Source organism: Thunnus albacares, chromosome 12, assembly GCF_914725855.1.
Source record: "Thunnus albacares chromosome 12, fThuAlb1.1, whole genome shotgun sequence".
NCBI classification, from domain to species: Eukaryota; Metazoa; Chordata; class Actinopteri; order Scombriformes; family Scombridae; genus Thunnus; species Thunnus albacares.
The window spans coordinates 11,994,378-12,018,552 of record NC_058117.1 but is presented as its reverse complement, the minus strand read 5'-3'; the positions used below and the strand labels follow the sequence as shown (position 1 = coordinate 12,018,552).

The 24,175-nt window shown below is 41.0% G+C and overlaps 2 protein-coding genes across 10 annotated transcripts in view; one reads left to right on the top strand and one right to left on the bottom strand.

Moving 5' to 3' along the window:
• Positions 1–12,768, bottom strand: part of LOC122993162 (rap guanine nucleotide exchange factor 4-like) — a 30,644-nt gene extending 17,876 nt beyond the window's left edge. For 2 of the 5 annotated variants that reach the window (XR_006406350.1, XM_044367088.1), the window contains exons 1-6: positions 12,517–12,765; positions 12,093–12,154; positions 7,220–11,878; positions 3,023–3,165; positions 1,849–1,937; positions 530–676 (exon numbers count right to left, since the gene is read on the bottom strand). Coding sequence is in view for 4 of the 5 variants with exons in the window: in XM_044367088.1 (XP_044223023.1) it covers positions 530–676; positions 1,849–1,937; positions 3,023–3,165; positions 7,220–7,287 (447 nt within the window). In the remaining variant the exon portion in view is untranslated. Of the gene's footprint in view, positions 1–529; positions 677–1,848; positions 1,938–3,022; positions 3,166–7,219; positions 11,879–12,092; positions 12,155–12,516 lie in introns of all 5 variants that reach the window. The other 3 variants (XM_044367085.1, XM_044367089.1, XM_044367086.1) reach the window with 3 other exon arrangements.
• LOC122993159 (neurabin-1-like) lies at positions 12,154–23,837 on the top strand. Of its 5 annotated transcripts, none has more exons than XM_044367080.1 (20): positions 13,258–13,341; positions 13,523–13,577; positions 13,801–15,689; positions 16,270–16,402; positions 17,099–17,219; positions 17,306–17,410; positions 18,144–18,234; positions 18,332–18,478; positions 18,606–18,659; positions 19,206–19,306; positions 19,518–19,646; positions 19,836–19,932; positions 20,023–20,092; positions 20,340–20,476; positions 20,571–20,809; positions 21,023–21,088; positions 21,528–21,732; positions 22,003–22,101; positions 22,274–22,462; positions 23,146–23,837. In XM_044367080.1, exons 3-20 carry the CDS (start codon positions 13,818–13,820, stop codon positions 23,392–23,394), a joined length of 4,104 nt encoding a protein of 1,367 aa, XP_044223015.1. In that variant the 5' UTR covers positions 13,258–13,341; positions 13,523–13,577; positions 13,801–13,817; the 3' UTR covers positions 23,395–23,837. The 5 variants fall into 5 exon arrangements, with proteins under 5 accessions (XP_044223013.1, XP_044223015.1, XP_044223014.1 ...); XM_044367079.1 differs by having other exon boundaries at positions 13,520–13,577; XM_044367077.1 differs by having other exon boundaries at positions 13,520–13,663.
• Positions 23,838–24,175: the final 338 nt, after the last annotated feature.

The window sequence follows — 24,175 nt, the reverse complement described above, 5'->3', positions numbered from 1 at the left end:
CCAGGGACTTGTCTTTTGATGCAATGTACATCTGAGCCAAACAGTTACAAAAAAAAATAGCTGCCATGGGATCTCTACACTTATCATTTTTAGATTCTCATTTGTGGCCCTTGGTGCACAGATTCAGTGCATTATCCCTTGTACTGTAAAGGCTTGCACTAAACCATGACAGGCTCTGAAAACATCAGCCATCTAGTATTACACACAAACACACACAGACACGTGTAGTACATACACATTCTCTCACTCTCTCTGTACCTTTAATAGCTTATTGTGAAGTATCACCTGAGGTTTCTATCCAATAGGTGGAACTAAAGGTGCTGTTATGGTGGACAGCCCTCTTGTGGTTAAAGGGACAATTACAATAGAAGGTTGTCTGAACATTGTAGTCTCAAAGGGAAAGCTCTTTCCAAGACGGAAACCTTTAGGTACACTACCAAAACATGCTGAATCATGAAGTTCCAGCTCACACTCACAGCTGCAGATAGAACCTCATAGAGTATTTCAAAAGTCCCTCTCTCTGTCTCACCTCCCAGAGGGTCTTGAACTCCCTCTGTTCGATTCGAAGCAACTCGCTGGTCTCTCTGCTGACAATGGTAGCGTGGCGTGGCGTGTTGTCCAGGATGGATTCCCCAAAAGCTGTCCCAATCCCCAGAGTACAGATAGCGACAGCATCCTGCACACAAACAAGCACAACATTAGAGCTGCAGTCATTAGTCAATTAATCAAGGGATAGAAAATGAATTGGCAACAATTTTGACAACAGAATAATTGTTTGAGTCATTTCTTAAGCAAAAATTTATGCTGGTCCCAGCTTCTTAAATGTGAGGATTTTAAGCTTTTCTTCATCATACAGTATATGATTGTAAACTGAATATTTGGGGGATTTGAACTGTGGCTCGGGCATACAACACACAGCATATTTTCTGACATTTTATAGATAAAACAATTATTCTCATGAGAAAATAAACAGCAGCTTAATTGATAATGAAAATAATTGTTGATTGCAACCTTACACAACATAGTGTATTTGTTTGAACAACTGCTTGTTAGAGAATAGATTCACATATGGTAATGCAAGACACATTAATATATGGTAATGAATGTAAATAAATTCATATATGAGAGACTTGAAACTGTAAGTAAAATATCTCTAGGTCCTGGGTATAATTCGACAGGCTGGTGGCAAGTAAACACATGCACACACACGCAATGTCCACTGATTTACACAAAGATTCTGAATGCTATGAAAACCTTTTCAGCTGTCCAAACTGACATTTCAAATATAGCCACAGAAACTAGGCCACCAATGGCACTTTAGGGCTACATATATGAAAAGGACGTTTCACAATGAAAGGGTTCCTTATCTCCCTCTTTCACTAGGAACAAATCCTCTCTCCTCTCCCACATGTCATTCTTTTCCTCTACATGTACAGCATAACCCTATTTCCACACTTTTCCATAAATGGTGTAGCAGAAAGCACAACCCTCAAAGGACCTGTTTTCTGTCCTGTGGCAGCTTTGCTCCAGCATATTTAAGCATGGAGACAAGAGCTAATGTACTAGAACAATGTCAGCGTTTAAGAGAGTCGTACAGAACTAGCTCTGCCGTCTGCATCTTCACAGAGAAGCTTATAATAGAAAATAGTACAAGAGAGAAGGGGGAGAATGGCTGCCATTAAAATGATGTATATTCAATAAAAATAGAAAGGGAATTACAGAACGCACCCATTGGTGTTCATGAATATGAATTCAATTAATTATTCATTCATTTGTGATTCAGATCATCTACAGTAAAACACAGAACGTGGCTCCAATCTGACTTGACAATCTGACACCTGATCTTACCTGGTGGTTGGCGGTTTCTGACACTTTCACATCTAGAGAGCCGGAGAGAACAGCATACCAGCTGGTGCCTATGTCTCCCTGTCGAAACACTGTGGACAGCATTGTAAAAACATTTGAAAATACATTTACATTTCTCTTAGTGGACACACAGCACATCAATTAATTCATGAACACGTATGCCACAGTTCCCTCATACATGTATATCACGATCATATTTGGTTTGCTCCTGAAGTTGAAATGTTTTACAATACTGATAGTTGCATTTTTGAATATAGTTGTATTTAATCACAAAATTTTTCTTCTTGTCCAAATCATGGACAATGTTTTCAAACCTTCCTCATATTAGCTAGATACAGTAAGCATTAGATGATCCAGTATGGAAAGAATGGCTTATAGGTGTGTTTTGATGTTGTGCTGGTAATTATTTTATAGGAAAATATACATTTTTTGAAATGGTAGAAACAACATTATGTAAAGAATCTTTTCATTGTCTATCCCAAATGGAAAAGGGGAGAAATAGCTGCTGCTGAACTGAAATAAAATAAAGGCAAAATTCATGCAAAAAGTTTAATGATGAAACTATTAGTCGGTTAATCAATTAGTCGATCGACAGAGAAATAATCAACAACAATTTTAATAATCAAATAATTGTTTAAGTCATTTGTCAAGACATTTGCTGGCTCCTGCTTCTCAAATGCAGATTTTGCAGGTTTTCTATCTTTCATTTCAGTGTGCATTGAATATATTTGGGTTTTGGACAATTGACCAACAAAAAAACTATTTGAAGATGTCACCCTGCGCTCTGGGACTATTTAAAAAAAAAAAGATTGTGATAGATCACACAATAATGAAATAATCCTCAGGACAGTGGTCAAATGTGGTAACATTGATATCATATAATGACTGTTAAAATAATGTTTGCATAATTTGTGTGTGGAGTGGTATGTGCACATGAATAAAAAATGATCACAGTACTTTGAAGTATGATCCATTGGACAGCAACAACAGCAAACAACAGCAAAGGGATATTCTGCAGGATGACTGTGTGATACTGTGTAATGACACTCTACTATAGAGCCAGCCTCGCATTATTTTACAATTCAACAACTGTAATGCATGTTTGTGCATTTGTGTGTGTGTGTGTGTGTGTGTGTGTATATATGTGTGTACATACACGTGATGCCTTTCTCCAAGCATTCATAGAAGGCACAGGCACAGATCTGCAGTAAGAGCGGCGGTGGGAACCTCTGGAAGGCTTTGACCTCTCTCAGTCTGGTCAAAATAATATCCACATCCTCTCCTGAGCGCTCTGCAGGCCTGTGCAGAGAAGACCAACCATTAGATCTAACATGAGGTGTTTACAAACCATACCAGAGGATTTGCATGTTTCAGCCAATTAGCTACTACAAAACCATTTTAAAAATAACGATTAACTGCATGTTCATAGTTATGATTTATCTATCTCAAGTAAGACCATTTTTGCCTGAAGGGTAATATCAATCAAAAACGTGTTTTGAAAAGTGGTGAAAAACAATGTTAAATATTTACAACATGAAAAATCAGTGGTGTAGTCCTTTAAGTTGGAAGGCAGCTTCATTGTTTTAGTGTTATCAATATATTTGTGTGAGTGTGTGTGCATACTGACTTCATTGTTCTGCCTGGTGTCTTAGTAATAACAGTGGAGAGCTGCAGGCGCTACTTCTCTCAGCTCAGACCCCCCACAGGGTGTTGATGTAAGATCTCATTTGTACTGCGGCTATTTCTAATACGCTTAAATCTGAGTGCACACACACACACACACACACACACACACACAGGCACTCACACGCAAGCATGTCTTGTTGGACATCTATGCAGGCGCACTGACACAAGAAGAAACAGAAGTTTAATCTGAGAGCTTAAACATTCTGTTCTGCAATGTGGTGGTGAAACACTACAGAGCCAAAACGGCTCAGAGTAACACACTGCAGTTAGCCCCATTCATTCTTTTTCTCTTGCTAGTGACTCATCCTTGCACGTGCATGTGTGTACTGTGTATGTGTCTGTTCACACAGACTAGCTGATGCACTGTGGGCTTCTTCCTTCACAGACGAGAGACTGTCTATCCCCTCTCCTCCTTCATCTCCTTCCTCTTCCCTCACTCCGAGCTCTCTCTTCTTCGTCTGCCTCCACTAAACATTTCTCTAATTTCCATCCTTTTCTCTCCTCTGTTAAGACTTGCCTGTTTCTCTCTGGAAAATGATAAGAAAGATGGAAAAAAAAAACAAATTTCCTTCTTCTCTTCTCTTTCTCCTCTCCATTACTGGTGCCTTCACTTTCACCTCCATCCATTAAATCCCACCACTAACAGACCCTCACTTACTATCCTCCCATTATTATCCCTTTACTTCTGCTTTGCAAGCTCACAGGCAGTGATGACTCCCCCTTTACCAACACGCACATGTACATACAGTGATAAACACACACATATTTGTGTCCCTGAGCGGTGGATTGTCCTCCGTACCCGGGACGGTACTCCCAGATAAACACAGACTACGCCTAAAGGGCTGCAGAGCACAATACGTCCTCCAGTCCCACATCATCTGCCACGAGCTCAGGGCTATTACAGACAGGTCTTTTCTCTCTCTTTCTCTCTCTCTCTCTCTCTCTCTCTTTTGTTTCTGACTCATCCTCCCATTATCCACCTACTGCGTATTGGCCCTCACCAACAGAGCATCATATCCCTGTGTAGGCTGGGTTATTGGTTTAGACAGGTGGACTCCTACACACTGCAACAGGGAGAGACAGGGAGGTTAACTCTGCAAGGTTGAATGGGTAATACTAGCATCACCCTTCACCTATCTGTCTGCAATGAAACTGTTAAGATCTGTCAGTTATAATCCCCTGGTTAATGCCTTGTTATCCTGTTCTTTTTCTTCCGTTGTCCTGTTCTTGCTCGCTCCCTGCCTGTCCAGAGGAATCTGCCTCCCCCCGTTGGTGTGAGACGGATGTGACCTGAGAGCTGTTCACCTTATCTCATTCTCCCTCCGTCTCTCTTTTCTCTCTTCCTTGACTTCCCCTTCCTCAGCCTTTTGCCCCCACAGTTCATGTCAGCAAAGAGCTCAGTTTTCAAACACAAATGGTGGCTAAACACACACACACACACACACACACACACACACACACACACACACACACGGGATTTACTGATCCACTGTCATGACGCACTGAAAATAAAATCGACAGACACCAGAAGGTTTTGCAGATTGTTTTAGGAAACATCCATCTGGAAAATTTAGTGTTTCCAGACAAATACATCATAGGTTGATTTGTGACAGCCAACCAAAATGTCAGACAGCCTCAACACAAACAGATTTCCCGAGCTGGCAGATTAATGTTACTGTAGCAGATACTGAATTGTATTTACACACTTCTCTAAACACCCATTTGTACCACCACAAACAACCTGAGAACCCGTCAAAAACACTGAATATATCAGAATAAATACAGTCTACAATTAAGTAATTGATAATGACTCATCCACTCGACATATCTGCAAATTGTCCAACATATTGTTTATATGAGACAATATATTTATCTTGAAAGACCTTTTCCTCCTGGCAGTTGCTTTTGTTTTGAACTTATTGTCATCTGAAAGTGTGAGAACTGCCTACAACGCCCTGCACTCCCATTTTTCTGCAGTAAAGGGACAATACATGTAAACATCAACTGGCATCTGGGCTGGTGCCTTGTGTGTCAACTGGACCATCTACCACCCGCCTGCGGCAACACTAAACAAAACTAATCAGATCTTATCTCACATACTTCACACTCATTGGCAATAAATGTCTATGGACAGATCACATCAACAGCTACTGTAGCTGAAAGCTCCCAAACACACACGCACGCACGCACACACACACACACACACACACTGCTGGATATTGATTGAATAAGAGGTGCATAGCTGAGGAGCACTGAGTGCTATATGATGAGATCCTGTCCAATCTAATCTTACGACCCAGCCTGTCCTCACTGACACGCATTTACTACTGCATGTAGCCTGCTTTTGGGAGGATGTTTTCATCCTAAACACCAGATGAGACAGAATTTTAGCACAGTAAGGATCACATCCCTCTTGCAATGATTTAAAATTCCAAATTCTCCTAATCTAACAACAAATACACTCACTAAAACTCAAACAAATTAATTAACAACAATTTTGCTAAAATTCTGGCAAACATTTCCAAAATTCAGTGGCTCAGCTTCTCAGATGTGAATATTTGGTGGTTTTCTTTGTCTTTTATGGCAAAAACAAAGAAGTTGAAGATGTCATGTTTGGCTAGGAAAACTATGATGGGCATTTTCATAAGTTCCTTACATTTTATAAGCGGAAAGAATGAAATAATACTGACTCAACTACTTCTATCAATGTCAAACTACACTAGCACACTGTATTTAGATCAAAATGCATCTCCTCATATAATAGGTGACGGTGAGAAGACAAGATGGTAGGTTCACGTTGCTCATGGTAACGTGAGGATGTCATAGTGAGGTGTGTACAGTATGTGTGGGTGTATGAGCTGCAGGGTGCCTGTCGTCTATATCATTATTTAAGGTGTGAAGTGTATCATCTTCAGTGCTTAGTATATCACTGCCATTTCATCTTGTTTATTTATTAATGCCTAATTAGCCTTCTCCCTTAGATAGTATGCTTTTTAACATTTGGTGGATATGTATAGACTATAAGGTTGTTCTAAATACCAGCTAAACCTTAAAGCAGCTTCTGCATTGGGAAATTAACATAAGTGTCCTGTAAATTGGTTGCTCAGTTATTCTAACCTGTTCAGTCAGACCAGACAAACCCTCAGCCTCACATGCAGCATTGTGACCAGAACAGAGACAGCTGCCTCTAATCCTTAACATCCACCCCACTATATGATATTTGTATCGTTAGAAATGTAGAACTATTTGATTTAAGCAGACAGACATAAACCATGTGCGTCTAATCAGCCATCTATCACAGCCCATGCAGTGCAGAGACATCCCAGTGAACCTCGAAGCCACCAACGCCTTTTTGACCGAGAAGATACAAAAATACTATTTTATACTAAATAAAAAAAATTGTGTATTTTGTTATGCACTGCAGCCTTTACCATCACTGGAGCTGCGGTTTATATTCACTAAAACTAGCAGTTACCTTTAATATGCTAAAAAAAAAAAAAAAAAAAAAAACAAGGCGTAACGCGTTATTACTGCACACTCACACACTGCACACGCAGGCTCCGATTAATCACGTTGACGCGGATGAATGAAGGAGGTTTGAGAAAACACAATCGTTGCTGAGGGGATATGCGGTGTGTGAAGCGCATCGTGGAGTGCATTCACCCACCTTTTATCCAGACAGCAGATCCACTCCGCCGATGGGGACAAACTAGGGGACGTCTGCACCGCGACCATTTTCCCCGGCCGTGTGTCAGTAGGCGCTGTGATGCTACCGGAGGAGGCTTCCCGGTTGTCGGTGGTCGTTAATGAATGTGAGCTCCGGCTGCGCCCCCTCCCCGCCCCTCTGCTTCGAGCTGCCTCAAACAACCACAGACTGCTGCTGCTGCTGCTGCCTTCATCACGGCACGCAGATGACTTGTGTCAGTCTGCCTTAATGGGTTTTTTGAGGGCAACTGGAGGGCTCCAAAAAAAAAAAAAAAAACAGCAATAAAATACACTGCAGTGCTCTGGAGAAATAATTCACATTTCACATATTGTGGCTATAAGACATTAGGATATAATATGGAAATAGGAATAGAAATAATAATGAAAAATAGTCCCACTGTTGTGTAGAGCAACCAGTAATCACATTTGAGAGAGGAAATACTGACAAAATTAATAATATTTTTGAACAAACAAATTTTTAAGATGAGACACTACAGGTGCTTTCAAAGGATATTAATGCCAGTGCTGTGCACATGGGAGGGGAGCAGAGGTCAGGGTAGTACAAGGGTCCCCTAAGTGTCCCTCTGGTCAGCCCAAATGCCTCTCTGATTAGCTCAGGTCCCACTCTAGTGTGACCTTAGGGCAAAAATGAAACCATATGTCAGTTTCAAACCAAATGGTTAAGCAAGCATAGTTTGCCCAAGGTAGACTGTCAATGTAGGATGAGCAGTACAAAAAGCATTACCCCTCCTACAAAGCACCTAGCTAGGATGCTACAGAGTAATGGAATGTTAACGATCACAACATTAATTTTCTAGTCAGGCCTGTAATGTGAGAAAAAGGGACGGGTATAAACATTAGAAATATTTTACTTTACGCAAAATGAAGAATAAGTGGGAGAGTGCCTGTGGTAGTGTTATCTCAACTGAGGAAAAATGACGGGCATCCAAGTTAACAGGACTGTCTGAGAAAATGGTTGACTGCTTATTTACACAATGCTTTACAACTGCTTATAGGCTAAATACATTGACACGACTACAGCAACAAACGACAGGTTGTGGAGACATTGATGCGCAATGTTTTTAAGAAAGTGGTGTCAGTCAATCCTATTTAAGATCTAAAACTGAGAAAAAAGATCAGATTTAAATCGTATCACATTACAATAACCAAAATCCCATCTATGAGGTCCTCTGTCCTCCTAAACTGATATATGACTCAGTTCTGTATAACAAGAGAGACCAGTTGAGCATCCAAATCAGAGCATTGTCAGATTTAAGCCGTCCATATAAGGCAACATGGCATAAAAACACTGTGTATGAAGATCGCTTCTGTGTACAGAAGCTCTGATGTGACTAAATATAGATCAGTGCAAGGATGCAACTGTTACGGCCTTGAAGGATTCCTCATGTGAAATGGTTTGTGAACAGCAGCAAAGCAGCGTCAGTTTCACTTGTTTTGTTTCAACCCAAGTGATGAGAGAGAGGCGGCGGCGGCAGCAGAGATGCAGCTTGTCACCAGGATGACCGCAGCAAAGGGAGGAAGGAAGAAAGGGAGAGAGGGAGGGAGGGTGTCTGATGAACAGCAGGGAGGTTTTGAGCATTTCAGCACTGCCCGAAACCATAACTTATGTTCCATGCAAGTATGTGAAAATATGAAAAGGATAACAGAGAGAAAAGGGAGGAGAGAGGGTGTAAGAGGAAATTAGAGATTTACTGTGTTCGAGGTTTGCTCAGGAAAAGCATTACAGGTCAGACAGAAAGGAAGAAGAAAAGAATTGTTTGTTACCTGATAAATGAGACACGAGGGAGAAAGAGGAATTACTGTTGCATCTCAAACTCCTCCAAAGTCAGCCTTTTCTTCTCATTTATCTTGCACACTGACATCCTTAAAGCTATTAGTTCTACTGCATCAGATGAATTACAGTGAGTACACCTGTTGCATCTGTGTGTGTGTGTGTGTGTGTGTGTGTGGATGTTTACGCTTGCCTTAATGCATCTGTTAGACAGCACTTCAATACGCATGACTGTAATACTGGGGGGTGATTGAGCAAGTTTTTACCATATTGTTAAATTAAAAGAGTGTGTGTGTCAGTGCCAGCTGTCTCTGAAAAGGGTAACGTTCTATTTTTAAGATGTTCTTTCTGAAAAAAAATGAAGAGAAAGCTGAATTACAACAGCATGAAAAAGAACACAAGTGCAGAGACAACAATGAAGTGGTGAAGTGAATCAATCCAAATCCAGACGGTGCCTTGAAGAATTACTTATTTATTTATTTATTTATGTATTCGTTGAAGCTAGAAGGTTTGCAGAAATAACTGACTTGGTTCCCAATCACAACATATTTACGTAACAATATCTATGTGCAAATTTCTTGCCAAAGCACATTGCAGCATGATGAATGCATGATGTTTTTATGATGTTTGGCCCCAGTGAAAATTGAATCCATAACTCTATCAGTATTAGTGGCAAGCTCTGCCGCATATTCATCTACACCAGATAACATCCTTATAAATGATGTTGTTAAAATAATAAATGTGCAGTACACACATCTAGACACAAAGTGGCAGCACGATTGTTTATGGATTCACAGAACTCGTGAGATATAAAAAAAACTGCCATTTAAGGGACATGTCAGGCTCATTCACAGCACCGTAGAAACTCACTATGCAGAGCTGCAGAACTGCTAAACCGTGCTACGCTCATTTAAAATGCTGACGTGCGTGCTCATCCCCGCCATTGGGTGGAGTAGTGTGCGTGCATGAGCGTGTGTGTGTGTGTGTCTGCATTTAAATGTTCAGAGGATTGAGAGCAATTCCCTTGTGAAGCTGGGAAACTCTAAATATGGTTGACTGAACAGATAACCATATGGGGCATGAATGTCTGCCAAATGAATGCATGACACACACACACACACACAGAGCTGATATCGTCAGCTGTCTGAGAAAGCATCTGTCCTTTCCCCCTAATTTGACTCTTTGAATTAACAGTTTTAATGCAGTAACAGTTCATTGAAGCAGGATTTGAAGAGCCCAGAAGATACTGAATTTTTTAGGGTGATACCGATCAATATTTGAGAGAGAAAAAAAAAAATCACATAATGATATATGACCTGAGTGGAACATTTTATGTCTAAATAATAAACTTGTGCCCTTTTTTGTCATGTAGTGTGAAGGTATTCATTATTTAAAAAAATAAATGAATAGTCACAATAACATGAATGTTTTTCATTTTCAGTATTTGATTGATTAATATATATATTTTTGACATGTTACAACTGTCCCTGTACACTGAGACAGTTGTAACAGTGGAGTGACTGTATTTAAATCAATTTTACAACCTGTACATATTTCATAAAACCACTTAAATACATTGTTCCAATAGTTGACACAGTGAAGTTTATAATATAGCAAATGGACCACTCCAGTGTAAATGGTTTTTGATTTATCAGGAAAATTGCAAAAAGTGTTACAACTGTCCCTGGTCTTCCCTATATGACCATAGATGATGATATATGACCTGTGTGGAACATTTTATGTCTGAAAAATAAACTTGTGCTCCCTGGTGGACAAACTATGAATTGTCTCTGTTTCTAAATGACCTCAAACATACAGTACTGTATCTTTAGCATTTCTGTGCTGCAATTTCAAGTTGCTTATACACCAATATACTCAATACCAATATAGCTGTGATAAGCTGAAATTGTTATGCTAATATATTGGTCAGGCACAAATAAAATCAAATAGAAACAGCAAGCAAAATGTGCTGTTCTATCATAAATTTGTGCCGTCCAGTTTTGTAGAGAAGCCACTTGTTAGCTCTCATTAAAAGATGCGGCTTTGCAAAAGGTGATAAAAAGTTCATTCATGCACCTCCCACCAACCTTACACCTGCGACATGCACAGATCCAGCTCGAGCCGATGACTGTCTGCAAATAGTACGGCATTGTTGTGAACACTGTCTGCGTGTATGTGAGTGTATAATCGTGCCCAAATCTTTCTGTGAGCCTGAGGAGGGAAGAAAACAAACTTCAGTACAAGTCAAGGTGACCTGCTGCTGGTGAGAGAAATGGGAGTTGAGGATTATGTCAGCAGAGACAAATCACTGTATTTCTCATCTTACCACCATCAATTATCACTGGTGAGTTAAATAAAAAGGGATCTGTCGTTATATACCACCTGTATCTCTCAATTACTGCCACTCACTGACTCTTCCACATTTCCACTGCTTCAATTAATCAAGGTTAAATATCTGCCTCTATTCTTCCTCTCCATCTACTCTGCCTCATGCATTTTCTCGCAGGCCACCACTCTAAATTTACTTTGCCACCCACCCTGACATCACTCCCTCATTTTCCATCTCTACTTCGATTCACTTTCCCTCCCTGCCTCGCCCTCCCTCTTTTGGTTAGCCTCATTCAGAAGAAGGCTTTTGTGATTGGCCGGTATTTATATCAACTAGGTCCCAGTGCCACCTGGGACAATGGTCTCCAGTCAGATCCAGGTCACAGTGAGCAGAACCATTCTTCAGCTCTGCACAGATCAGTCCAGTCCAGCTTGGTCCAATCCAGTCCATCTGCCACGCGAGCCAGCTTCACAGACAGACTTACTGCACCGACTCACCCACTGGCATCACACATACACACACACAGGTAGACACACACACATACATACATCAGCAGGTGCTGCATCACTGCTCTCATTTGGCTCACTCACTCACACACACACACACACATGCACACGCACACACATACACACACACACAGGTAGATAGTGGGATATCTGGCCGACTGCACTAACCTGCATCATGCACACAGGTGAATATTCACACAAAGCTTACCTCTGAGCCCAGGAGAGCCTCTAGCAGGGTGATATCAGTTTTCCCAACAGCCGGCAGTGATGCTGAAAGACAGGTAAAGGTAAGTGAATGTAGCAAATAACCTGCATGTTTGATAGAAATGTAAGATAGCCTACAATACCAATAATATGTATAGTGGAATATATGATGCCAATATATCAATCACTGGCCATTATGTAGAGACACAGTAAAAGCAGTATTTGTTTTAATAGATGTCATTATAGTTAGTTTACACTAAGTACAAATAGTCACTTCACACAATGGCAATACTAGACTGTAACAGGCTGAGGCAATCAGTGAAAAGAGGGAATACTCCTTACAGTGAGTGGTAAATGCATTATAGGGCACATATGTAGCAATTAGCCCTTAATGTAGGGTAACAAGCCCAGTGTTGGAACCCACTCACCGTCAGTGGTTCAGCTACTGGAGTAGTTTACACAGGATTAACGGGGCATAATCCATTTACAGTATTTAGAGACATGAGTCGCCATCTGTCTGTATTTATCACAGTGAGGGAGCCGTCAGCACCGGCCGACTCCACACCGACAACACTTATACGGTAAGACGAAACTATCGGGAGAAGTGTAGAACGAAACTAAAAAGCTACCTTTGTTAAATGCTGCTTAATGAGTCTGTTCAGTTAACAGTTGGTCGGCACTGGAAGTGACCTAACGTCTGTCACAACCTTTAAACTGCGCGCGCGCCTCAACCAGGTCGATGAGATTTGCTGCCTTCAAATGCCGTCGTAATCTTCTGCTTCTGCTCCGACCACTGCGCATAGTTTCGTGTATTCTACAATACACATTTAATACAAATACCGCAGTTGTTTCATTTTAGACACGAAGAACGGTTTACAGAGAAGACACACTACACTAGGCATCAAACCGAGGTTCAGTTACTTACGCCACCTAACTTAGCAAGTTGAATAAACAAAAAGGAAACGTCAAATTTGCCTAATACTGGCTTTCTGTTGCTCCTTACTCGATATATGTACAATGACAAAACATTAAGAACAAAATAAACTGAACCACACTGACTCTAATTTCAAATGGGTGGTTAAGAATGAGCATTTTCCATTTTCCGTTTGTTTTCAATCCGTTTAGTGTCTTACAGCACGTGAAAGCAGCAAACAAGTTAATTGTAAATACCTGTGTGGAGTAGGTGTGTAACAAAAACGCTAAGTGTCTACGTTTATGGCGGAGCTGACAATCGCTTATCTTCCAATTGCTCAGTGAGTATTCAGTCTGAAAATTGTGTGTTTTTTTATTTCTGGCACTGATAGCTGCAAGTCATGGGTAACCTACTTCATAGTTTGTCTAGGGTGTTATTGCTGTAGTGATGTCCTGGATTGTGTCAGTTTCTCTCAATTAACTTCAATGTTTTATCTTTTTCTCACACCACTCCTCCAGGAGACTTTTGCTATGGTGATGGATAATACATTTTAGAAGACTACTTGAGGACTATGAGGTTTACAGACCAAGACCCTGCCTTTATCACCTGCTGTAAACAACAAATGCAGTAGTAACCTCTTAAAACACCAGCTCTACTTTCCAGTATATCCCTTGCCTTATTGTTACCATTCCACTGTACCAGCAAATCCTATATCTACCTTCTCAACACTTGGCCAGGTCCTTTCATTAGCTGTGATAAGATTCTCCCTCAGCTCCTCAACATTTTTTCCTCACTTTAGAGAGCATACATCCCCAGATGATGCGGACGGACAGCAAAGGCCGGAGTGCCTCTCCTCACAGGATAACCTACAAGTCTGACTTCCATGCTATCAAATGCTCCTTTGACACTGGGACCAGTCTTCAACGAGGGACCAAATCTGTTGCTGCCTCTGCTGTGCATCAAACTAGGCTGCCATCAAGCTTGCCAGATCCAATAATGTCTCACACCACCACCACCACCAGCAGTGGCACCACAGGCAGCAGAGGGAGGGTCAACAGCACCAGGGGGACCAAGATCAGAGACAACATCTTCCTCCAAATGGACAGCCAGCAGCTGAAACAAGACAGTGGTCCAGTGCTGACTTCTGGCCCCACATCCGTTCTTTCTCCTCAAATTCCTAGCCTGCACCTCCAAACTTCATCTTTCTCTGGACCCAGGCGTTCGGTCATGAGTTCCTCATCTGTTCTGAGCACTGTGGCCAGCATTTCTACCCCTGAATCCTCTCTGCAAGATAAGCTGTCTAGATCAGAGGAGATAACGGATATTGAAAGAGCTGCTCTGGCTCAAAAGTTCTCTGTGACCCGAAGGTTGTTTGAGAACAAGGTGATTGAGGTCGGAGGTGGTGAAGGACAGGTTTCAAAAGGTGTGACTTGCAGAGGAAGCAAGGGGATAGCAGATGAGAACCAGCTGGAAAAGGAGGAAGAGGTAAGCGGAAAAGGGAAGCACACAGAGGAGGATGGCTTAGATGAAGACAAATCCATAAACCTACCCACCATAAATATTTCCTCACCAAAGCCCTCTGCACAGGCCTCAATGACAAGGCACCCTAAATCTCTTGTATTAGATGGCCCCAGTGGAGCATCCAACAAATCTTCCGATATTGATGAACATGGTCAAACCGCAGTATCACGAAGTGAGGGAGCATCACAAACTGAGGAAGAGAAAGCATCTCTCGGCCCCTGCTTGACCCCTGAGGAACCAGTCAGGGCAGAGCTAGTGGACGTGAAGAACGAGTCATCCGAAAGCGATGAGAATGAAGAAGAAAAAGAGCGCAAAGAGGATAAGAACTGGCTTAAGGATGAGGGGGTAAAGCATATGGATAAAAACACAGCAGAAAGTGTGCCGGACCTTGTGGATGATGTTTTTGAAGAAACCAGTATGGAAACAACACCAGGACGTGAAGTGCCTGTTGATCCTCGCATAGTGGAAAACAGAGTGGAGCTAAAAGCAGGAGAAGGTACACCTGTTGTTCCCTCAGAAGAACACCAGAAGGAGTTATCCACCAGGATGCCATGTGAAGGACAGACTAAAGATGACAAGGAAGAAGAAAGAGACAAGTATCAGCAGGTGAATGAACAATGGCAGCGTGAAAGGGAGGAGCAGAACAGACAGTTCATTGCACAGGCTGAGGAGTCAACAGAAGAGGGGGGAAACAGGGAGGATAAGATGGATGAGGTAGTGGAGGAAAGTGCTGGAAAAAGAGAGAGACGTATTGTGCAAGAGGAGGATGTTGACAAAGAGTCGTGCTGTGAGGGGAAAGGTGGAGAAACAGAGTGCAGACAAAGTCAAGAGGGAAAAGAGGCAGGTCCAGCATCTGAACTTCAGGAGGAGTATGCCAGTGTGGTTAAGGGGAAAGATGATGGAAACAGAGATAAAGAGGGTCAAACTGGATCTGTAGATGTGTGTGGGATTGAGAATAAGGCTTTTATGTGCAATCAGGAGGCCCAGTCTCACTCAGATCATCCAACATCACCAAGACCGGACAGGAAAAACTCTCTGCATACAGGAAATCCACTTTTATCCAAATGCGAGGAAATCTCTGCTGGTCTTGACCTGGCTGAACAGGACAATGAAGAGACAGCAGAAACTTCGAACAGAAAGGTCAGGTTCACCTCGTCACCAATCAAGGTAAGGAAATCTTTAAGAGAGATAAATTCTGGATTTGTGCATGTGTCAGTTCCAGCTGGTGTTTGAATGTGTATAAGAGAAACATTAGCCCGAAGCCATGTTTCTGGTCCATTAGAGGAGGAGAAAAGGCAAGATCCCACATGCATTCAATCTGTCAGCACTCACTTCAGAGCTGCCTTAAAATGACAGCACAGAAAACATTCCTGTGGTATGTATAGTATTAATGTGGCTCAATGCATAACAAAACTATTGTGGCAGTCAGTGTAGAATCAGTGATTGACATGGATTCTGTGAGTGTACATTTATATTTTATTTCAAGCCTATGATTGTGCTTGCACAGTTTGCTCAAGTGTTGCAATGCCCCCTCTGCACTTACTGAATCTCTCCCACTTTCTGACTCTCACACACTCTCACTGACAGATCTGACAAGATAAACAGTATCTTGTTGTGTCAGTAGCTGCAGATGGTTCTCTTTGCACTATGATGAACACATGTACAAGCTATCAATGCATAAAACAGTAGTGAGAGTGTTGACGTAAGCTGAGGCTGTTTTAAATGTATGTTAACTGCTGTCTGTCAGGTGTTCAGCACCTATTCTAATGCAGAGTACGACAGACACAATGAAGATATTGACCCAATGTCCGCCTCCGCTGAGTATGAGCTGGAGAAGAGAGTGGACAGGATGCACGTTTTTCCAGTGGAGATAGAAAAGGGTATGAATCTCCATCAGTCTGGCTTTTTCTGCTTCTTATGTGTGTTTGGTACCTATTTGCATGTCAGATTCAAATGCCTAAAGCCAAAATGAAAAGAAATTGTGACTGGTGATATCTAGTGGCATACTCCTGAATCTTTTATTCATAGGAAATCTATTGGGTCAGTTATGTCACTGCATCCATTTAGTTTTGTTTATAACATTTATTTGTCAGGGAACATGTACAAAGAAAACATTCTTCTCACACAAGGAGAAGAGCTGTATCATACTAGATTTAGCTACTCGCTCATTTCCATCTGTAGTCCCTGGTCAGATTGACACAAAACATTAATGCAGTTAATACAAATACAATTTCAAAATACTATAAATACTAAATTAAAACTTGGATCCAGCAAGATAGAAGTCAAGATATTTCATAAAAATACAGATACTGTGTCTGTATATTGTTGTAAAGACAGAGCCTTAAAATCCAAACCACACAATTCAATGTCAAAATCTAATACAAGCCTGACACATAATATTTAAAAAAAAAACAGCATTATCATCATGTTCTCCCCTTCCACTTGTATTAAATTTCTCCTGAGATGTGTTTCCCTCTTTTAATTGCATACTTTTTGTTCCTTTATGGTTCAACTTGGCTTTTGCCTGAATATTGTTGTTAATGTGAAGATGAATTCCGAACGTCTCTTCCTTCTAGAGGACGAGGGTCTGGGCATCAGTATCATAGGAATGGGTGTAGGGGCTGACCAGGGCCTGGAAAAACTGGGAATCTTTGTCAAGACAATCACTGAAGGAGGAGCAACAGAGAAGGATGGAAGGTACACTAGTTTGACACAGACTTATATTTAATGGGATTCAGTGTGGTTTCAAGGACATCAGGTTCTGTTCTGTCTTTGTGTGTTAGGATTCAGGTGAATGACCAGATCGTGGAGGTGGATGGGGTGAGTTTGGTTGGAGTGTCCCAGCTGTTTGCAGCCACAGTCCTCAAGAATACATCAGGCCTTGTCAAGTAAGTTATCATGTTTCAGTTCTGTTTGGGTGCAAATAGTTTGTGTTTTTCCTGAAACACTACGAGGACACCACTCTGTCTTTTGTACTGTTCTGTCTTTCCCACTATTCATATATATTGCTACCGAGATGGAGGTGTATATAGTTTTTCCCACAAGTGGTAAAGTGTTAAAGTGCATTTTTTGCCTGGTATTTGGTATTTCAGTTTTTAAAAATCTGTCAAAATGCGTTTTGTTAAAGGCAGACTTATAAAAGCTTGTTGTAGTTATTTAAAGATGGATTAAGAAGTGAGATCAATATAATTTTTCTTCCCCAGATGTTGTTTTTAAAAGGACCAAAACTGTGGATTTGCATGTTTTTGCATACACATCATGTATATTTTACATTACTGCCGACCATTTTCCAAAACATAACATAGTGTTTATAGTGTCTGCCAGCTTTCAGATAGTTATTGCATTGCAAGAAATGACAACATTCACACCCATGACATCCACATGAACTTTTTCTGTGTTGGGAATAGGTGTTCCGACAAATCTTGTGAATGTGATCCTTTCCAGCTACACCTCTGAATTTTTTGAGTATCGGCGTATATGTGGGGAGTTTTCAAAACCATCCATTCTTGCAACTGCATTAGTATGCCATTATAAAATATTGCAACAATCAAATCTGTGCAAATGTGTTATGGGATGTGACGATTGCTCACAGCTTTGAGTGATTTCTTTCCTCTGCTGCAGGTTTTTAATTGGTCGAGAGAAGGAGGGAGTGGAGAGTGAGGTGGCACGGCTAATCAATGAAAGCCTGGAAATGGATAAAACATCTAGAAAGGTGTGTTTTCTAAAACAGGAGCAGCGGTTCAGTCCTGCTAAGAACTCCATACAGTTTCATTACACTACACTACTTTTGTGTGTTCTGAATATGACAGAGAGGAAGGATGAGTGGAGATGAAGACACTGACTGTAGCCTGTCAGAGAGGGGCTCAGTGGCTGAAGAAGAGGAAGAAGATGAAGAGGAGGATGTGTCTACACTTTCCAGTCTGGACAACTACCAGCTCTGCCTCAGATACCAGCAGGTACTTTACATACAGTACACACCAAAACTACTATCAGATATCAGGCCAGTATTAAATTAAATGGGGCACTGCATCAGAAAAAATCTCTACTGTATGTTTGCTTTTCCTTTTCTTTCTGTCTTTACAGCTCCAGTCAAAACTACGAAGCAGAGTAGAACAGCTTCAATGTGCTAGAGAAAAGGTAGGTCACTTAGCTGAGATTGAGATCTCACTCTCACATACACACAAACCAATAACTGTAATGCTCAATTTTACACACTACCTTTACATCCACATTTGGAACAGTCTGACCCATTTAACTGTGTATGAGATGACTCTGTGTGGAGTTATTAGGACACAGGCCTTGTTCCAACACTTCTCCACGTCAGCCCTGCTCTCTGCGTTTGCCTTGAAGTAATCACCGCTGTGACATAACTGGGTTGGCGAAAGCCTTTCAGTAGAAAATCTGGCTTTGTTCTATCCAACTGTGTTAGATCTGTGAATACTCTGTTTGTTGTATTAAAACTCTTGAAGTAAGAAAATTTAAGGCAATGCTCAGAATAGTTTTTACACTCCAACTCTAAGAATAGTTTTTGACATCTATGACGTAACAACATGAAGGCCTTTTTTTTTTTTTTTTTTTTTTTTTTTTTTTAAGCCCTTTATTCCCCCCTGTGCCTATGACATATCATATGTTGCAGACATGCATACACACAAGACACATTATATTTTGCTCTATGTCTCCCAGTTAAAGGCATGGGAGGAGCAGCAGGCGTGTTGGGATAGCCTGAAGCTGGAGCTGGAGCAAAGAGTGGAGGACGGAGAGGAGAAAGCTGACAAACTTGAGAAGTACGATACTATAAACTCTACATGCACTGTCTGTATTTACCATTTTTCAGTGGCGTATATCATAGAATTACAATGTGCCATGTAGATACAGGTTTTGTTTAAGGACTAGGTGGGAGTCTAACGCCTGCAAAAGGATAATAATTTTGACAATTACTGTGAAGATGATAATGATGGTGAAGACGGTGTTAATGATCCTCCCTCTATTAATCAGGTATTGGCAGGAGGCCCAAACACTGTGCAGGGTTGTGAGCCAGCGACTGGCTGATGCCCAGAGCCAATCAGAAAGCCTGGAAATCAAATACAGCAAGGCCAAGAGACTGGTCAGAGAATACCAGAGCAGGTATTTATTGATTCCATCTCAAAAAATCCAGGTAACTCGGTTAACAGAGTAGAATATTATTCATAAATTACTGAGAGTCTATTTTAAAAGCAGGCAAAGGACTTAAAACTATGTGACTGTGCAAATGCACCTCTTTTACCCTAAAGATTTGGAATTAAACGTTTCAAATAATGTGCTCTGTTTCTTCAGAGAGGAGGAGAGGGAGAACAGAGAAGCAGATCTGAGGAGAGAAATGGAGGAGAGAGATAAGCAGCACAGAGAGACTGTTGAAAGACTGCAAATCCAGGTGAGACATCACTTCTGTCAATCCTGCTTGGATTTACTTCAGTGAACCTGCCATTTCTTTGTAGTCACTGTTTCCCACTGTTCATGACAGCTAGCACGGCTAGAGAGAAACGAGCCAGAACCTGAAAGAAAGAACCACTCTGTGGATGCTTCAGTCACAGGTAAGCAGCTGCGTTACTGTAAAGGATCCTGTTTTATGTGGCTGTGTGTTTCTTTGACTATGTGTTGCTGCAGGCTAGTGAAAAGTGTATGTTTTACATCAAATGACATTTTATGGATCCAGAGCTTTTTGTTTTTTAAATGACATTTAAGTGAGAAAATGTAACTTTTTTCTCAAACTTCTTGAGCAAAAATTAATCCTTTTTGACTGAGCAAAATGAATTGCATGTGTGTTTGCTTGTTTCTAAGGTCCAGACTGGTATATTCCAGTTCCTGATACAGGACGTCTAGACTCTAGCGCTCACATAGCCAGAGCTCAGCTGGCCCAGAAATCCAAGCGACACCCGCCCTCACGAGACAAACTCAGAGAGAGCTTTAGAAGACAGGTCAGTGACAGAGATTTCACTTTGACTCACAATAGTCAGTTTGAGCTGTCTTTGACTGTGTAAACTTACACACACACGTCTTCTGTTGCTACAGGAAGATGAAGTCCAGAAACTACAGGGGAGCCAAACATTGTCTGCTTCCACAGTGTTAGGGATGTTGCATAGGAGCAGCAAAAGTGACCACTCTAGTACCTCCTCTTTCTCAGCCCTCAATCTTCATCCTCCCACCGCCTCCGTCTTTACACCTCCGAACTACATCACTGACACTGTCACTCCTTCGCCATGCAAGTCCTCTGCATCCAGAAAATCCAAAAGGAAATTTCCTGACTTCAGGTGCAGAGTCTCTGGCTCTTCCTTTTGCCTTAGATATGGATATTAAAATATTTGTCACAGCCTTGTTCCTTATGAGCCATAACTCTAAATTTTGATTCATTGTTGGTTTCTTAGCTAAGTGGCTGGTGTAGTGGGGAATGGCCCAACAATTTTGCTGGTGGCACATTTTTATCCTGATGTGTTTCATGACTATAATCTCTGTTTTTCTTCCAGTGGTCTTCGCAAGTCTCTCAGCAAAAGGAGAAGTGAGAAACATAGCAGAAGGTCCATGAACAACAGGTGTGATTAAGTAACACGTACACAAAAACTAAGCTTAATGTGTTTCTCTCACTGATCTTGTGAGCATGAATAAGCACTTAACACTGAATTTGTTAGTTGCTTATTTTCCTGATGAACCCAGACTTAAAAAATCACTTTTATTGAAAGGCTGTCTGTCTTTTAATTACATGTCTAACAGCTAATATGTGTGTATATGCATGAATATGTATATATGTGTTGTGGTAAGTCCTTCTCCCCCCACTTTTCTGTCTTGTAATGTTTTCTTTTTTCACTTTATTTTTCTTATTAATTTATTATTTCATGCTTGACGTTTGTAGAGCGATTTATCATTTCTGATTAGTGCTATATCAATAAACTTCATCAATTACCTGAATTGTTAGCTGGCTGTTTCACTTGCACAATGCCACACCTCATAATATTCAATCTCATCATTTCCAAGGGGATCTTGTGGTGACCTGGTGGATGAGCCTGCAGGAGTTTCTCCGTCAGGTTCAGTCACCTCCATGCCTTCTTGCTTGCCCTTTCCCTGGTTTGGAGAGCGAGGGAGGGACAAAGAAGAGGAAGGGGAGAGAGGCAGAGAGAGGCTTCGGTCCGTGTCCAGCAGCAGTTTGCCATACCTGACCACCACAGGTAGAAGAGATCAGGTAAGAGAAGTTCACGTACAGTGATCATATGCACACATGGCTGCATGGTGACTAAGCAGGCTTGCATGTAAATGGAGTAACACGGATATAAATCAGGCTTTTAGCCTTTGCTGCACACCATCCTCCTCCTCTGTCCTCTCCTGATCTAGTATTCTGCTCTAGATATCTCATACAAACAGAAATCCTTTTTAAAAGTAACACACATGCATGGTTGAGCATGCAACAGATGTGAAGTACATAGGCAGCAAGGTTTATTTCTGTTGGTTCCAGAGTATTGGCTCTCCAGTGGGCAGCTCCAGCATGGTGGGTCATGTCTCTGATCACTCCCTCTCTGGACACTCTCACAATTTCACCTTTTCCTCCACTGAGGTGAGTCTGTCCTTCCCTTCCTTTTCTTTCCTTTCTTCTGCCTTCTTTTCCCATGGTGCACTCTTTGTCCAATAATTTTTTCCCAAGCCTACTTTCTTCTTTAATTACAGTTTCTTACCATTTCTTTCCTACTTTTCTCTCCACCCTACTACTGTCTCTGGTGTCCTGTTAGACCTTGGATGATGACCCAGTTCCCACTAATAACAACAACCAATGGCAAAGTCGACCCGCCTTGGAGTGGAACAACCAGCAGGTGTGTCTGTGGCTGATCGCCATGAACATGGATCAATACACGGCTGAGTTTGCTGCCAGAGGTGTGGATGGGACGCAGCTGCTCAACATGGACAGTGAGAAACTCAAGGTGAGCAGTTAAAGATGTTGGTGAGGGAAACAAGATGTTTAAAAAAAAAAAAAAAAAAAGTGAGAATCTCAACAAAAAAAAGATGCAATGATACTTTTGATTAATTTTTCACATTGAATTGACAGTACGGGAAAGTTGTTTGGTAATAAGCATTTTTAATGTTTTTTTTGTTGCCATCAAATATCCATAACTTCAAGACCTTTACTTATTATCTGTTTAAAACACTGGGATAAACCCCTTTTGTTTTCTTGTAGGTTTTGCTATTTCTAATGATTAGTAGTCCTAATATTAAACAGTTCATATGATAGTGTATATTGGTAAATAGAGCCATATTGGTACTGGATTTTTGAGGCCAATACCAATATTGATATTTGAGTGTATCAAAAAGTCTATTAACAATTTATTGGCTGAACTTTCTTAGCATAAACATCTAACACAAACAAACAATGTTACCTGAAAGCTGGTTATTTTAAGAACTGTGACTGATTCTTGAGCAGCACATTTTACGGTTGAAAAATGAGCTTGTCACTGCTCTCTAAACCACTTTTATTGCCAACCGTGGCTATATTTAATCGAGTGTAATGAAAATGTAAAAATGGACGGTTAACCTGAACCATTATAGTATCCATGTATCCTCTGTTTACATGCATCTTCCCTTGTTTCTCTTTCTTCTCTGTTGTCAGGCTCTGGGGGTGTGCAGTCAAAGTGACCGGTCTGCCCTCAAGAAGAAGCTGAAGGAGATAAAGAAAAGAGAGGAGAAAGAACAGAGGGGGAGAGAGAAGAGACTGAAGGAGGAAAAGGAGAAGGAGAAGAATGCACTTTTGGACAAGGAGAGTGTAGGAAAGGAGAAAGCGAGGATGGTGATGGAAGAGAAATCCGGAAAGGAGGCCGGACGCAGCGGCAGGACTGTAAGAACTGAGTCACTCCTATAGAAGAAACACAGAAGTGATGTCGGAGTTACTTCACATTTCACACCCACCTCTGTCGTTTGTCTTGTTGCCACCAGCATGATGGTGTGTTTGCAGTCGTACACACACGAAACACACTTGAACGGATTTCAAGTTAGCTAGATATACTGTACACATCCTGTTTGTCACATCTTGAAAATGCTGGTTGGTTTAATTGATAGAAAGATCTTCAGACTAGAACAGAGGTTGACTCCACCACCAAAGTTCACTCTCACAGCAATTATGTATATATATTTGTCTGTATGTTTCAGTTTTAAAGTATGTGATGATTCACTACTGTTTTACAGTGATGTTTTTTTTAATCATAAACCTTAAATTATCCTTAGAATGATTTTGCTGATTTAAGCAATCAGGTATTTGCTGTAAATGCTTTTTTTATGTATTAATAAATAATGCTTTAAACTTTCCCCTGTTGCCTTTAACTCTCATTCAACTTGGCATAAAAATGTTGCAAACAGAACACATGGAGAACATTTAGAAATTTTATTAAAGAAACTCTTTGTTTGCTCTCACTCTTCCTATTTTACAGCCAGTGAATAAAAGGTGAATTCTGCAGAGGCTTTGTAGTGTATTTACAAACTGAGTGCTTGACAAGTGTGGATAAGTTGCAGTTCCTCCATTATGTAAAACCAGAGGCACCATGAGCTTGAAAGATACAAACTGACTGACATTAAAAAAAATTAAAAATGAAGGCAGATGCATTGTAGAAATGATGAAAATTTGACTTTTAAATTGGGGAAATTAA

Bases quoted from the DNA above. Each gene is read 5' to 3' on its own strand.
- LOC122993159 (XM_044367078.1), top strand. From the start codon at position 13,818: ATGATGCGGACGGACAGCAAAGGCCGGAGTGCCTCTCCTCACAGGATA. The intron at 15,690-16,269 runs GTAAGGAAATCT...GCTGTCTGTCAG, and splicing joins TCACCTCGTCACCAATCAAG to GTGTTCAGCACCTATTCTAA. The intron at 22,102-22,273 runs GTGAGTCTGTCC...GTGTCCTGTTAG, and splicing joins TCACCTTTTCCTCCACTGAG to ACCTTGGATGATGACCCAGT.